At 24.8% G+C, this 18195-nt stretch overlaps 1 protein-coding gene across 1 annotated transcript; it reads right to left on the bottom strand.

Moving 5' to 3' along the window:
* Positions 1-1648: 1648 nt before the first annotated feature.
* On the bottom strand, positions 1649-17785 carry LOC105258831 (glycerol-3-phosphate acyltransferase 3). Its single transcript, XM_011270364.3, has 9 exons — positions 17624-17785; positions 5113-5388; positions 4859-4999; positions 4597-4731; positions 3177-3410; positions 2475-2590; positions 2236-2377; positions 1942-2150; positions 1649-1833 (listed from the first exon to the last, which is right to left on the bottom strand). Exons 1-9 carry the CDS (start codon positions 17774-17776, stop codon positions 1746-1748), a joined length of 1494 nt encoding a protein of 497 aa, XP_011268666.1. The 5' UTR covers positions 17777-17785; the 3' UTR covers positions 1649-1745.
* Positions 17786-18195: the final 410 nt, after the last annotated feature.

Genomic DNA, 18195 nt, shown 5'->3' on the forward strand with positions numbered 1-18195 from the left:
AAAATCGAATGTAAAATTTATTGAATAAATCATATATTTAATTATATAATATATAATTATATAAATTATATAATGTATTCACTTTTTCAATCAACAGGAATTAGGCCAAATTGATGAAATATATAACAAATAATAGAAAGATATTATATAGAAGTGACTCATTTTCATTAATAAGACTAATAAGTTAATAATTACAGTAATTCCATCGCGATAGTAAAAAATAGCACCTATTGTAAATTTGCTATTTAATTTTGGTTGGAAGTGTGAGAAAATACATTTTTTGATATTTATTTATCTATCTTTTTTCTTTTCCTTTTAAGATGGTTTTTTGAATCGAGATTTTCAAATACAATTGTGATATATTAATATTTATTTATATTAAAATTCGTAACTACTGTGTATTATATTTATTGTTATATTGACATGAATTGCATATAGAGCGTTAAAGTTGACATTTTATGTATATGTGTATATATATATATATATATATATATATATATATATATACATATATATATATATATATATATATATATGTAAAATATAAAAGTAGAAAATATATATATATATATATATATATATATATATATCGAAATGTTATTCAGAGTTTTAATAGAAAAATAACAATAATGTTTCTAAAGAATAATTAATATCCAAAGTGCTATATTTGCTATTCTGTTAAGTCTTCTTCAGGAAAATAAATAAATATTTTTTTTTTTTGTGTTAAAAATATTTTACAGCAGAAACTATATTTTCCCCTACTATTTTTATAGTTAAGAGAAAATTAATGCATCGTCTTCAATTATCTGGTAATTTTGGAAATTGAAATATGTATGAATTGGAAAGATTTTGATGCTATCCATACATTCATACATGCAAAAAAGTATCACATATTTTAACATAATTACACATTTCACATATATAAATAATTCGTAATGCTTTTACAATCATTTGATATTATTAACATTAAAAACTAGCAAATAATAATGTTTGCACTTTTTAAGAACTTCTAGATGAAAACTGGAAACCGTCAACGCATCTAGCCAGCTATATCGCATAAAAATTAACTTAAAATTTACATTTACATAATTATAAATGTACATACAGCAATACGTTTCTGCGCGCATCAAAATTACAGTTGTCACTCTATTTTCATCTAGAAATTTGACAAGAAAATGCAAACAGTCATATCTGCAAAAAGATCTATATTAAAACTTAATGTAACAAATTTTCTTAGTGATGACACCGACGAGATACTGTTAAAGACCGACAGCCCTGGGTAAATTTTCGTAATCACCAAGTGGGCCCGGTGGGCCCGAAGATAATAGAAGATTGATGATATTATCAGCCGTTTTGATTATATTGAAGACAATTACAAGAGTTATTTAAATCATGCGAGTATTTTAGATCATTCTGCTATTGTTTTATTATCGAAAATATATAAATCTTTTATATATCTGTTTTAAAAATGACAAATTATGTATAAAATCGTTATTTTATTATCGACAATGTAAAGATTTTGTTACCTACAGTAACATTTTGCACGTTTTTTTCTGGTTACGCTAAGTCCCATAAGATCATCGGTCTTTAATAGTATCTTGTCGGTGGTGATGATAATGAATGCAGAAAAACAATATGTGATAAACGAGCCAATTGAATGAAATTATTTTGTTTAAACAAACAAATAACACGCAATATTTGCATTATGAAATGTTTGAAGTGACTAGAAACAATGAGTTTATTTTTCATTCAACTTTAAATCGTTTACTGAATTCTTCTTGCTGCTTTTCCCTCCATTCCTTCTTTGGCTTCATCCTCTTCAATTGACCATCCCTGCCATTCATGAAAGAAATATGCGTATAATTATTTGATGAATATATATGTATATAATATTTTCATTTCTTAATAAAAAAAAATGTTTTTGAATTAAACGAATATTACCATTGCAAATCGACGAGTCCACCTTGTCGCGCTATCACAGATTTCACTCGATTCGCAAAATCGATAGCACTCTCCCCCTCCTTTCTATACATTGGAGGAAGATACCAAACATCGCAGACTATTGCCCAGCTCGACATCATCATGTACAAATATTGTATCATCGAATATCGACTGCTGTTCCAAAATGCGTCGCCGAATCTTGGATCGTACTATTTAAAAAATAAAGAGTAGAAAGAATAGATATATATTTTTAAAGGATATATATTTGCATTTTATTTAAAAAAAAGAAATTACTTTTATAGCTACAGGATAAATAACGCTGTCCACTTCGAAACTGCCCTTTTTAAATTGCATAACTGATGTATTGTTGATACATGTACCCTCCGGAAAAATGAGTATTGGTGGATTTGTAGGATCTGATACATGCTTCTTTAATCTGTGCAAAACATAATTATAATAACATTTTAAAACAATTATATTGTCATATAAAATATAACAAAAAAAAATGTATAATTATGCTTAAACGATCGCACCTTTTTGCAACTGCTTCTCTGTCTTTGACTTCAGAACGTTCAAACCATATATGTGGAGAAGCACGGGCAAGAGCTCTTTGTAATATTCCTAAGAAACCACCATGTCTCTGACCTATCTATAATGAGAAATGTAAATAAGAGAATTATTGATAATTTATATTTAAAATTCATAGCATTGCCTTTCAGAAGCTGTATACTGCTTTTAAATTACATATATTGAAGTTTACATTAATAATGAGACTCAACATCATAATTTAATTAAATTATATTAAAAATATAGAAAAATAAAAATTATATCTTTAACAATTTAAAAGTGGAATTTAAATTTTTAATTTTATTTAATTTAAAAATTTAGTTTTTGTATCTCTAATGTTTTACATTATAATACAAACGTTAACTTTTCATTCAATTTTCGCTAAAGAAAATTAAATATCCTAACAAATTTATAACCATCAAAAGGAGCATACAATTTCTAAAACATTTTAACTCAATACTATGCATAAAATAATATAGATAATAAATTTATAAAGTAACGAGATACACCAGCATGCTTTCGCAATTATGAAGTAATATCATTATAGGAATGTTTATAAAAACGTTATTGCAAGCAAAACAAAAAAGAACTGATTTTATATGTGCTAAAAATCAACTACTAAAGGATTTTTGAACAGCATGAAATTCATAATAATAAGAATAACATACCAAGGAATAACAATTATCACACATCAGTACAAGTACATCAATGGGAGACGTGTGATTAGCAACACATATGCCTCTGACAGGTCGGTTCTCTGGGTTGTTGTATGTGATGACTGAAGACAGAGCACTGGATAAGACAGCAAAGCACATTATGGAGACTTTGTAGTTCAGCCACCGCTTGAAGCTACCCTCCGGAACGTAGCCCACTACTGCAGTGCACACTGTCAGCCACATCACCTGTAAACCACAAGCTTTGCACCTGAGAAACGTGGGATTCCCTCTCTCTATCGTTGCTGAGTAGGTACTACCTGTAAACCAAAGTTACAGGACACATTACCTGTAACACTTACCAGTAATGCGCAACAACTTCTGTAATACTAGTAACAAATATTCGATCTCTAGTTACATATACGAAAGTAAACTGATTAAAATCATATTGTTTTATTGCGCGATATAGATATGAAGAATTGAGATATTTTTATATTTTCTATATTTTCTATCTGTTTAAAAATATACTATCCATTTAGCTATATATATATATATATATATATATATATATATATATATATATATATTATATATAGCCTATTGCATACATAGTGAGAGATTAAAATGATAAGAATTATAAATTACAATTTTATTATAGAATATTTTACAATTTTGTCTCTGTACGACATTCCCAAATATATAAAATAACAAAATAGTAAAATTGAAGCAAATGCGCTTTAAACATTGATAGATGAGAATTATATTCGCCACTACACTATATAACGAATTGCTTAAAAGCTGGAAAATTTATCTGTTAATGTACCATCTTATCCACAATATATTACATATATAAAGAGAATATCATTAGGACGCATAAGATGTAGATGTTGAGAGTGGATGTATGATTTACAACGCATACTTCTCCGTTTTTTGGTTTGTACTAAATTATGGATTGTGATTATCCAAGATAGAACGTGATATTATTTTGAACGCAATAAGGAAAGCCTGATTATTCGATTAATGTTTTATGCGGTCGGTAGAATGCCGATTAAACATGTTACAATTACGATATAATAACTAAGAAGCTCTGATATTAGTATGTATAGCAGCTTTAAATTTATGTTTAATATAAGTATGCTGCTCTTAATATGCTATACAGCATTATAAATTTAAAACATTTAAAAAATGTGAAATTAACTATTGTACATATTCTTCTGCAAAAAGATACTATTCACGATCTAAATTTTTTATTAGCTAAAGGAAATTTATACTGCTAGATGAATATGCAAGTAAGAATCCTTATTTCTTTCACATTTACTACATATTTATTATAATTATCATTATTATTATCACTATTATCATTGTATTATCATTATTATATGTTATTATTATAATTATAGCGCACACATAATATATGAAATAGTATTGCACTTACCCCTATAAAGCAAATAAATATCCTTAAGGGTAGAAGAAAGCAATAGCGTATGACGAATCCGATCATCCATATGAAAGTTAACTTCCAAGAAATAAATTCATAAAATCTATTCGTCCGTGTTAACAGATTCCAATTCTACATAAAAATACATTGACAAATTATTTAAAGACATATATATATTTAATAAACGTACATTAATAAATCGCGCGATAGCTATTATTATAAATAGTTTATTTTTTTTTTAGACTCGAAAAAGCATTACCTTAAGTTCTTCGGCTTCAAATCGCGACGTCACCTCATCTTCTATAATAGCTTCAACGCCCGCTCTGATGTAATCTAGGCAACCTGATGGCGCAAATCCGGCTTTTAATGTTTCTAAAGAATTTTTCTGGTTAAGCCTGTCCTAAAATATTTAAATAATTAAAGAAATATTTTCAATTTACGTAAGATTTGACAAAGTATATATGAAAGTATATATAATCTGTTATTTATATTTTTTTCACTTTATAAATTTACCTTTTTAACTTCATCAATTGATGTTTCTTGTTGATCATTTTTTAGATTCGATTCTTCAACATGATTGTGCATTTCTGGCTCCGGAACTAAGATGAAGTCCTTTGATCTGGCTATCACCAAGTTGCCTGCACAGCCGTTTTGTGCTTTTTTCGATGTTACCGTAGAATTTTTTCCCATGATCGTTTGCGACTCGCATTCTTCTTCTGTACTAAGATTCTCATCTTCATCTCGAGTGCCGTTTCTCTTCTTCGCACTCTCTATGTTTTGTCTGCCGGACTGTGACATAGTCAATGTGTAATCGCTCATAAAATGTATGTATTACATCAATTATTTCTTGCATCATTAACGTTTTTGTAATGAATAATTATAGTTTAAAGGTCACGCGGCATTTGCATTATTTTTTGTTTAGAAACTTCTAATTTATGCGATATATTGGAGGACACATTATTTTTCAAAAAATTAAGATATTGATTCGATTAATTAAGATTAGTTATAGACTAAAATGTTTATAAAATAAAATAAATTAATAATTAAAATAAATTAATTAGAATTAAGAGAATTATAAATCAAGAATTTTTTTTGAATTTATATGCCTTTAAAAATACGACAATGATATTCGTAACGATATGCATCTGATTATTGTGTTACTCGCGATTGTAATTCAAGGAGGAGCTATGAAATATTACGTAATTCGAAAATACTACTCGTTATTGTAAGAGATAGCGGAAAACACGCGAGGCTAATCTGTACATACACGTGTTCAAGAATAGCATATGTTATCGAAGATTGGCATATTTAATAATCATCATATCATATAGCTATCGAGACTTTGATCCATCATAATGACAAGTCAATCTCACAATAAATGCATTAATACTAATAATACATATGTCCTTCAATATATCGCTTAGGATAAATAAAAGCTTTTAAAAAGAAAGAAAAATTGTTAATATTAGAATTCCAAAAAATAATCCAACGCGTAAACATTACGAATTAAATAAATATCAATTACTTTTTTTTTATTATTATTTTTATAAATTGCTGTGGTCTATTTTTGCTTGTGACACAAATATTTTGATATTTTAATAGGAAATATTTGATTAATTAACAATTAATTACTTCGAGACTACATTATGCTAAATTATTTGTCAAATATTCGTTAAATAATAAGTAATTAGATTAATTAATTTTATATATTTCATTTAAAAAATGTTTGCCCGTATATAAATATAGACAAATTAAAAATAATATTTTGGATTATTACCTACCACACAAAGAATAGATTTTTATAAAATTGTTTATAAAATAAATTTTCATACAAAAATTAATTTCCTGCAAGTCAAAAAAAATTTTATTTTTCTTTGTAAATTTCTAAAATTTGAAGCTTAAAAAACATTGGTACGAATGACGCAATATTCAGCACGAATGCACCATAATGAATATTAACATCTAGCATAAATTCACCTTTTTCAGCCTCCATTCAGCCTCTTTTGCTCTATGATATAGATATAATATGGAATCATGATTGTATCATTATTTCCGGTACAAATGCATTGAATAAATGCAAGTTGATTGAACTTGAATTTATTCAGTATGTTTATATCGAAAATAATGACGCAATCATAATTTCATATCACCTGACTCTAAATGATTATATTAATATATAAATAATGATTATATTAATGACTTTTAATGACTTTTTATATTAATGATTTTTAATTTATAGCTAATGATTTTAATTGTTATTTTTAGCAAATATAATTTTGCATGTGAATTAAACAGAGATGATGTGTCAAGTAATGTTTATTATTTTTCCGTATTTTCTATAAGATTACAATTGTCAATGTGACAATAGAACTGACAATCATATAACATTTTTCTAAGTACTAATGCAATAATGAAGTAATAAAGTTTTAATATATAAGTATTAAATAATTAAATTATTTTATTACTTTAAGTAGGCTGAACATTTCGATTTGCATCAGTTTAAAAAAAAAGAATAAAGTAAACTCTCGAACTTTTATGTTAGTAATAATAATAATTTTTTAAAATTAATATTTTCATATATTATACATTACACACACATTTTGGAAAATACAAAAATTATAAAATTCTAAAGAAAAAAAGAGACAAAGAGTAGAAAGAGAACAAAGAAAAAAGAAAAGATGAGAAACACTGTCCATCATAAATGCCTTAATTTCCATGATTATGACTTACATAGATATTCTTATCAATATTACGAAAGATATTTTTGAAGTGGCGTGATATTTTATTTTTATTATCAAAAAAACTTGATATGGGAATTTTACATTTAAAATATCAGAGTGTACGTGATTGTAAATAACAAATCACGTTTTTTCACTCGATGTTAGAGTTAATAAATAATTTTTATATTAATATTTTTAGATTAGAAGACTTTAAAAAATATCTTTTATATTAATATTTTTAGATTAGAAGACTTTAAAAAATATTCTCCTTTAATCCTTTAAAAAATATCCTCCTTTAATCCTTTAAAAAATATCCTCCTTTAATCCTCCGGAGTATCTTAATCAGTATTACAGAAATATGCAAATTATTGCTAATTAATATAAAGCATCAAAATTATTATAATTATTATAATTAGTAACACAATTATTGCGAATTATTATAATTATAATTAGTAGCATAAAACACATATGCTTATATTTATTATGAAAAATTTCCATATATTGTTTCCGCAATCGAAAATGGAAATTCAAGATGATTCGTAATCACTGATGCTGCAGATGAACACAAATTAGACTTTATATTTTCGTCTTTATTTTTTCGACTTTATATTCAATTCATATTTCTCTCGGCAAATTTCTATTTTATATGCAAATATTTATTTTTGTACAAAATGTCAAATATAAAAATTAGAAAATATTACTTAATCTTACGACAGGTTTCCACAGATATAATATCCTCTTTTAAAAAATTGTATTTCAATTTGAAGAAGATTTTATTGGTCATTAATATAGGTCAATTTCATTTAAACAATCTCTTACGTTAGTTGATATTGATTATTGTATATTGATCATTCGCTTCTCATATTAACGTTTCCTGTTATCACGTGTCGCATACATATGACATCTCAATTTATATAATAAATCAGTATATGTATACATACAATAATAAATATTTTCTTTCAATTTTAATATTAATATTAACAAATGTTAAGATCTATATCTTTTATTAATTTAGAGATAAATAAAAAAACTCTAAAATTTATAAATAATAACATAATCTAAAAAAGCCTCAGATATAGTGTAAAAAAATTTAATACAACATTAAAACAAATTATTAAAACAAATTACAAGAGAATTATTTGCATCTAGCGTTTTCTCACGTTTTTAATGATAATAATAATATTTATAACTTATTGCATCGATTTGATATAAACAATTTATAAAAAGAATGACATGAGTTACTTAATCGTACGCTAATCGATACTTCACACGTTTCAATGCGCGAATCGCAGCTTCAATATTGTGTCTGATGATTAGCGGCACGTGATGACAACGTGTTGAGAGAGCATCTAGATCACGCGGCAATATGTTTAGCCTTTCTCCCGAGAGAAATGTACAAAGCCTCTCACTAGCAATCGAAAACCGAAATTCAGATGAGTTGTAGTCGTTAATGTTGCGTACACAGACTAAACTTTACATGTTATACATACACTGAAGAAAAAATTATCTTGAAATAAAAAAATTTTAGTTAACTCAAGAAAGCTATTTATTCGGTGGGTACTAATCACGCATTTACTTGTATTCAAAACGTCTGTTTGCTTAAGTCAAGTATTTATTTACATATGTTTAAAAAAATATATATGCTTAAAAAAATATAATTTTTAATGAAATATTTTTATTTTAATTTTACAAAATATTTATTAAAATGTATTTTTTATTCCCAAAAATTTTAAATTTTTTAATTTTAAAAAATAATATATTTAATTTAATAAATAGTATATATTTTATGAAAATAGTATTTAAATAAAAAATATATAAATGAAAATAATGTACTTAATATAACATGCATATTTAATTAAAATTAAATGCTTTTGCTTAAATGAAAGAAACAATTCCTTGCATTTAAAGCAAGTTTCAAGAAAACAAATTTATTTTATTTAAAAAAATTTTTCCCTCAGTGTATATAGTATATACATGTATATTTCTCTCTAAGAATTTTTGTTTTACAAGTTCATACAAGATATTAATGAAAATTAGAAAAATATTACTTGATTTTACGTACAATAAATTTTTAGACACACATTCTCTTTCAAATAATTATATTTCAAACTGAAAAATGAGAGATATTGAGAAAAATGTTATTTTCATGGGAAATATCGATGTTTTACAATTTTGTTTCCAGATAAAAAATTGAAGGCGATCGGTTCATGAGAAAAAAAATTATAGAATCTTTATTTTTATAGTCATCGGAGTATGTTCTTACTAGCATATAAACTTAAGAAGATTCGGAGAAAGTTTAATAATACATTCAAGAAAGCGACGATTAAGAATGCATTTTTAAAATACCAACTTAATTTAGTATAAAATTTATATACTATATAATCGCAACTCTCTTATGTTTTTAATAAATTTTTAACTCTAGAAAAAATTTGAAAAAAATATTTTTTAAATAATTTTGATTCGTGACTTTCTTGCTTGCTTATTTAAACGAAAACCATTAAAATTAAGAGAAAAAATTAAAATTTTTTATATTTATATTAATGCATTAAAATGATAACAACTAATGCCGTTTTATATATGTGAAAAGTAAAATGATAAAATAATTAAAATTATAAAATTATTAATTATTTGCAATATAAATTATTTCTATTAATATCAGTTTATTTTAATGCTTTGGTGATTAATTACTCGAATGATCGACCAATTATGAACATAATTATATACAATAATATCATTATTCTCTTTATTGAGAAAACTTTGAATTCATTATTATTATTCGATGAGTACATATCAGATATTGTTCTCTTATCTCTCTTAATACCATTAAAGTTTCCACCACAAAAAGGTCAAAGCTCTCGCAAAATGCACTGTAAGGAACCGAAATGAGCCATGTGACGAATACTGATGATTTATTAGTGTGGATGTATCGAAAACATTAAGATAATAAACATTAAGATAAGAAAATAAACATTTTAGCTCCTAAGTTTGTATGTTTACGTTGGAAAATCATTCAATCAAGGATTGCTTCATCATCCTGTCTAACATAATAAATATATATGCTATGCATTCAGATGGTAGTCGTTTTTCTCTATATGTATAGGCATAATATTTTGCTCTATTAATATATTTGAATTATTCTATTTTTTTCTGTACTGTACTTTATTCTTTTTTTTTTGTTTTACACATAAGAGCTTGGGTTAATATACTCGACCTCTCTTATAACTCCGCGCATACAATGTACATGCTCAGGATCTATTATTGTTGCGCGGACTGCCCCTAACACATAAGTATATAAGTCATATCTGATCGTTCATGGTTCAAATTCCATAGATATTTTCATATATTTATTTTATTCAATTGGTTTCGAATCAATTATGCTTTGATAATATGCTTTGATAATATTATATTTCAATAATGTTGTCACTTATTGCAGAAAAAAAAAATTATATTTATATATATGCATGTATGTATGTATTGTAATTGCTTGCAATACATATCCAAATAAATTATTTTATAATATTATATTTTTTATGTAACAATTTGCATACATTCATAATTTCCTATGATCCTAAATTTCGCGTACGATCTAGATAACAATCTATTCAATATATATTCCTATATCTGGAAATGCTTTATAGAGTGGACAACATAAATTATATCAATGATACAGAAGACACAAGAGTTTAGATGAATCTAGGTTACATTTTATACTCTATAAACAGGGTGCTCATGTAGATCCGCGTGCATAGATTCTATTGACAAAAATAGTCTCCCTATCTTCGGTAACGCTACATGTTAGTTAAGAATCATAACTCGAAATCACGCTTATATTATAAGAGATCAATAAACACTTTAAATTTCCACTATAAGATTTCCGTGCGTTGTATTTAAAAAAATATATCTTTATGATTTTTATATACTTATTAAAAAATATGAGATCTGACATTTTAAATAATTCTAAAGTATTTAATAATAATTCTAAAAATGTTAAGTCATATGTTATAATCATTATGTTATAATCGGTTTTTAATCATTATAAAAATATATTGGTCTCTATAATTGGATTAAAAAATAGCAAGAAAATAAAAATAAATTTAATGAGCTAATAGAAAAATAATCTAATATTAAATTTCTAATCCATTATTTTTATTAAAAATATCACAAACAGTTTTGCAATTATATATAGATCTTTTTATATATAAATTTTAAAATCTTTAAATGTGAAAATAATTAAGAAAATCACACACACACATTCTGTATTTAAATTCATTTTTTTATTATTCTTCTTAAAATTGTGCTCAAAAAATTTATATTAATAAAATTTTACTTTTCAGCTGTTTCCGTTTATCCGTTTATCATGAAATCAAAGTGATAACACGGTGTGATAAACAAAAGTCGTGAGGTATAATAATCATATAAAAATGATACGAGAACGTCTACATTGATTTAAGATGGAAATTGTATCGGTATTTTCCTTGAAAGTGAGAATATATAGTCTGATAACGAAAAGTTTGTGTGTGTGTAGAATATTGCAAATAAACTGCATCTTTGCTTTGATTATCGCGACATACGATACAAAATAATATTTTTCAATTCAGGAAAGATAGGCACATTGAGTTCCAGATGTTGTTGATGCAATTCTTAGCAGTTACTTTTTTCAAAACACATACTCAAAGTACTAACTAAGCAATTCATATTTTTTAAGTTTGATGAATTAGTCATGAATTATACCTATTATAGTTTCATTTTTCGTTTTTTATCAGTCATTCGAAAAGATGAAATCGAATAAAAAAAGAGAAAATGAATAATTCTCTGTAATTAGAAAGTAAGTAGCATTAGCTTCATTTATGTGTATTATTTTTCGAAATAATATTGTCTAATTTATAGTAACACTATTCATTAATTTATAAATTAATTTATATTATATATAATTACATCTTTAAATTATAATTTAAAAATTATAATTTTTTAATATGAGATATAAAATGCTATACTGCTTTTCATTTCAATAAGACTATTCAATACTTTTAATCGAATTCAATATATTGCGACATAATCAAGTAAGATTCAAGATTCGAATAAGAATTTCCAAAGTAGCAATGAATTAAAATGTTTGCAAAGACATTTTGCGCAATTACTGTACTATTTAAAACCCGCATATTCTATAATAATATATCTAACAATATAATATATCTAATATAATATATCTAACAATAAAATTTTTATATTCCATTTTTTGTGTTCTTTTTTGGTTGCATATATTTTATCATGATTAAATAAATATATTAAAGATTTTATTTTTTAGATTTAGTATAACATAAATTTTTCATTTTCTTTTCCTGGATTTAAATAATTGAAGAAAATTTAATATAAAATTGAGATAATAAGAAATGAAAATGAATAAGATCCACAAAAATATTATATTAATTGTTCTAATTATACATTTAATTTACGTATTTATACTTTAAAATATTATATAGTAATAAAAAATTAAGAATGGATATATTACAATTCTTCAACACAAAGATATAAATATTTTTATTATGTTATATTAAAAGAAAGATTTCTTTAAATTCTTTGTTCAATATTTTGAAGAGATCTTATTAAATTGAGAAATTGCAGAAGCAAAAAGAACATAAGATTATATAGATATTTTTTTTTATTAAACTTACATTTACACATAAATTATTTCCTCTTCAAAGATATTTTAGTTTGAAATAGATCTAAATGTAAACATTTTCATATCAATTATTATTTATTATTATTATAATATTTTATATTATTTTAGTTCTTAACTATATTTTTATTCAGATATTTAGAATGATATATTCGTTACATGTGTCTAGACGGTAAGGTGACACATGTTTTATAAATCAACTTTTCCGACCATCGAAACTAGAATAATATCAATGACAAATAATATCAATGATGAATTCTTCGTATTCATATGTATAACTTAATACTTTCTTTGCTTCTGACATCACAGTACAAAAAGTCGGACTAAGGTTCAAAGTATTGACAGATTCTTGAAACATCTTATTCATCAAGATTTTTGTTCTTATCAAGCATTATCATTTAATTTATTATAATTATATAATTTATCATTTATATAAAATATAATTTATCATTTATATCATGTTTTTTTCATAGAATTTTTTTCGAACTAATTTAATTGAATGAATTATGCTAATATTTATAGTAGTACAAAAAATAAATGTAATATAATCAAGTTACATCGAATTATGTACTGAATTAACAAATCGAGACGGAATTATATTTGCTGAATATATAATGCGCATTTTCTACGTATGTGCGCACGTACAACGTTTCAAGTATTTAAATTAGATCTTGCTATACACAATAATATGTATAATCGATGACTCAGTAGATTCCTCGATAATAAAAATAATATTATAATGTATATGTTTTTATTTTCGGTGTTTTTTAAATATATTTTATATCATTTATTAAAATAATATAAATCCTATAATTTTTAATAACTATATTATTGATACAAATAATCGGGATTTTTAATGAAAATAATTTGCGTTATGTGTTTAAATCAATGTATAAAATTTTATATAATATTATATATACATATATATATATATATATACACATATAACATATATATAATAACATATATATATATATATATATATGTATATATATATATATATATATATATATATAATTTAATATTGTTGCCATTACATGCAATTTTCGTTGTACTTGTAGAATTATATATTAAATTATAATATTCGATTATAATATATTTAATTATAATTCGATTATAATTATTAATTAACATATTGGCCGGTATGTTTCGTTTGTCACTTTTTTCTTTCCAATTTACAAATAAATTTGTAATAAATAAAAGTAAAGATTAATTGCACTGTTACAAGCCATCGCGGAGACAGCTTATATTGATTTTACTAGACTATAGCATAGACATGTACATACTTTATATAGTCAATACACTAGATATGCATTAAAAATTAGGAAAGTTTGTTCAATATACTAGTGAACATTCTCTAAATGATTATATATATATTTAATTCTAAAGATCCCAAGAATAATTAAAATTTTTTTATTTTTCACTGATATATTAAAGTATGATATCAAGAATAGAAAATTATATATAATTTTTTTTTCTAAAAATATACAAGATATTTTTTTTCATGATATTATACTTGACATAATACTATACTTGACATCTATATGTATAGATTAATAAAATATATACTGGAAATTAATTTTCATGAATTAATAAATACATATAAATTTTAATAAATTTTCATAATTCAGTTTTGCTAGAAATCAGACAGATATAAATAGATTTGCATTTATTTAATACAGAATGCTAAAAGAGCAGTTGCCGGTATATGCATTTTATAAATCCACTATTAAATGCGAATTGTTATACATAAAAAAAGTAATTTATTTCGATGTAAAAAAATTCACATAATATTTTTCGCTCCTAATATCATAAATAATGACTGAAGATACGAATAATTTAATATGAACCGGAGGGCTTAAGCATCTTAAATACAAATTATATTCAAGCAATAAAGTTTGCAGGTTTTCCCATCCCTTCAGTTTCCTTTGGCAATCTGCGTTCGATTTATTTAATGTCAACAGGGTTATTTCTGTATGATTTTCGTAATTACTTTGGCAAATTTCATTTACGAACTTATTTCTGATTTTAGACTTAACTATTTAAAGATGCACTGTAAAGATCCGTATGTTTACATCGAATGCTGAAAGATTGCTATCGAAGCACAAAGTCACAAAGTCATGCCGAAAATACACATATTGCATAGCTACGTATTCTCGTTAAAAGTAAAAGGTCATTAAGTGTTTACAAGTCATATTAATGTACGATATGAATATGATGTGAATATGATATGAATATATTGATATTTGTTTGATTCGTTCATCAAAGATAAATTGATTGCGCTATTTTGTGATATCAGCTGTTTTATGTATAATAGAGAACAGTTAAGATTCGCGTATGTACGATTTATTTCATAATTAAAACATTTCCGTAAATGCAATTGGGTTGAGATGTTTCGCATTATACTGATTTATTAATTATGCTACTTGTTGATCCTACTCGCTTAACTTTCCTTTCAAATTTTTGACTTTTATTTATAATAGCATATAAAATAGTCAATCGGTAAAATAGTAAATCATTAGTCGTAATTTTATCAGTTGTCGAACTATATTTATATATTAAAAATAGAAACAAATTTTAAAAAATTATTGTAATTAATAATAATGAAAATTTTAAATAATACGCATCATGGGAAAAATAATCAGTCATTAAATCAATTAGAATATTGAGAAGTAATATGTGTAGAATATAAAGGCAAATGGAAATGATGAATCAATATATGTATGAATGGACGAATCGGATACCCCTGATATATATGTGATATGTAAACATCTTATAATACTCTCAATATTGGCACGAAAATTACATTAGTGGTAACTGAAAATACAAATATACATGTACGAGTAACGGATTTCTACAAAATAAGCAATCTGTTTAGAATATATAAATATCTAACTCTCCTGCTTAATAAAGAATAAAAGGCAACCCTAATTTTAATTTAAAAATGCAGAGAATTTGATATATCTAATGTTTCTATGCTTTTTCATTAAATAAATAAATTTGGAAATTTTAAGGATAAATACATAAATGTTTAATAAACATTAATTTATTAAACATTTAATTAAACATTAGTTTTTTTAGAATTTAATATTTTTTAATGTATAATTATAATTGTTAGTAGTAAAATGAGTAAAAAATTTAAACCGTTTTAAAACAGATTTAAAATTAAATAAACAATAATATATACAATTTTTTTAAAAATTTGTTTTATATAACTGACAAAAATCTTTAATTTAAAAACCTTTAAATTATTTTTCATTTAAAAACATAAACTAAAAATTTTATTTTTTACTTATCTTTAACACTTTTAAGTTTATTAGTTTAGCAAAAGAAAAAAAACCAATATCGCATAAATTTCTGTGTAAATTTTTTTTAAAGCTAACTATGAAAAGAATTTCTTATTAATGTAGTTTGTATAAATATTACACAATTTGTGTTGTATATAATTAAAAAAAGTGCGCATATTTTTTTTATACTTAAATCATCCGATGTACTCAATACCCTTTTTAAAAAATAATGTATACATATACTTGTGTTAAGATCGCTCTTTCAAAATTTAAGAAAATATATTCAATATATTCAATATATTTTTTTAAAATAACCCTTGTAGTATTGTCTACATTCATTATGATTATGACAAATTGCTTCTTTTCACGACATTTTTAATGTGTTTTGAAATATTATAAATTTTAATGAGACTTATATATAATTTTTAAAATTAAATATTTATTTTCAGAAAATTTTTATCATTTATATGTTATGTAACAATCCGCATTCGAGTAAGTTAACAGGTTTCATTAATGAAAATAATTTCAACAAAGTTTACTCTTAAAATATTTTTTGTTAATAATTTTTTATTCGCATACGTTAATTATTACATGCTCAAAGCAAGAAAATCTTTCAAATTAACTATAATACAGAATAAGATTTATAAAATGCCCAGTTGTTGCATTATTATTATTATTTTTATTAATACCCATATATATAATAATTAGATATTAATTAATATAATAGAAGAAACTTCTCTTACACATTGATTTATTCTGTCTAAAAATAAATCGAGCCCACGTAACATTAAACAATAGTTTTCAAGAATGAGATTTTTTCATAGCTCATATATTTTGAAGTTGCAATAAGATAAATAAGTATAATAGGGGCGCGCTTAATTAACTGCAATTAACAGAAGTCAATATGTTTCGTCTGTAAAATTAAACTGCGTGAGAAATTAATTTCACCACCAAAATTACAGCATATAAGAAATAATAATTTACACAATTAAACAATTTAGTTTTCCTAAAATCATTATTTTCCATAAAAAAAAGTTATAGTATTTTGCGAGTATTATGAATCATATTCGAGTATGTCGAAAAAAAAGGCGATTTACGTATTGACGCGGGAGATTATTCGAGACTTGCATTCAATACACGTGTCCTAAAGTTTCGATACAGGAAACGCTCTTCCGGCGAGAGAGGAGAGACGTGATTGTGAAAACCGAGACCTCGCGGGACGACGCGAGGCACGTTCTCGATATCGCGAAAAAGCGCATTTTATGTCGCCGAGATAACGCGAAAATTCGTGCCGGTTAAATTCGAAATTTTCAACGAAATATCGGTGCTCGCGCACTCACCTCGAAGAGGGCCAGCAACAGCTTGATGTACAGCCTGCGTACACCGAGGGACTTGCCAATACAAGCGAAGAATACAATTGCTATTAGTAGCATAAGGAAGGGCATCAGTAACATGGAAAACACGAATGACATCACCGTCCACAATGACGCCATTTTGCTTACTGCCGAGAAATTCGAACGCGAAGCTTCGTTCCCCGTCGAAAGAGGTGCATGAAGTTTGTATATTCTAGATAGGATACTCGGCAAAAATTTCTGTCAGGCGCCCTCTATGAGTCACATCGCGACCGACGAGTAATTTTCTCACCTCCGAGGGTAAAGACATTTTTTGCGAAATGCTCTAATTTGTGATATTTCAATATATTTTGGAAGGACAGAGGAAGATATATATTCAATATATTTTGAAAGATGAGAGAAATGGATATTTGATATTAACGAAATTTTAACACAAGCTACAAAATTGTTCTCCAAATAGAAGATACTGTATCAGAAACAATATACGATGAATTTTTGTATAGAAGTTAGAGAAAAACAATCATATAAGTCTTATATTCTTTATGAAAAAATATTATTTT

The sequence above is a fragment of the Camponotus floridanus genome, unplaced genomic scaffold (assembly GCF_003227725.1).
Source record: "Camponotus floridanus strain SB8 unplaced genomic scaffold, Cflo_v7.5 scaffold41, whole genome shotgun sequence".
In the NCBI taxonomy this organism is placed as follows: domain Eukaryota; kingdom Metazoa; phylum Arthropoda; class Insecta; order Hymenoptera; family Formicidae; genus Camponotus; species Camponotus floridanus.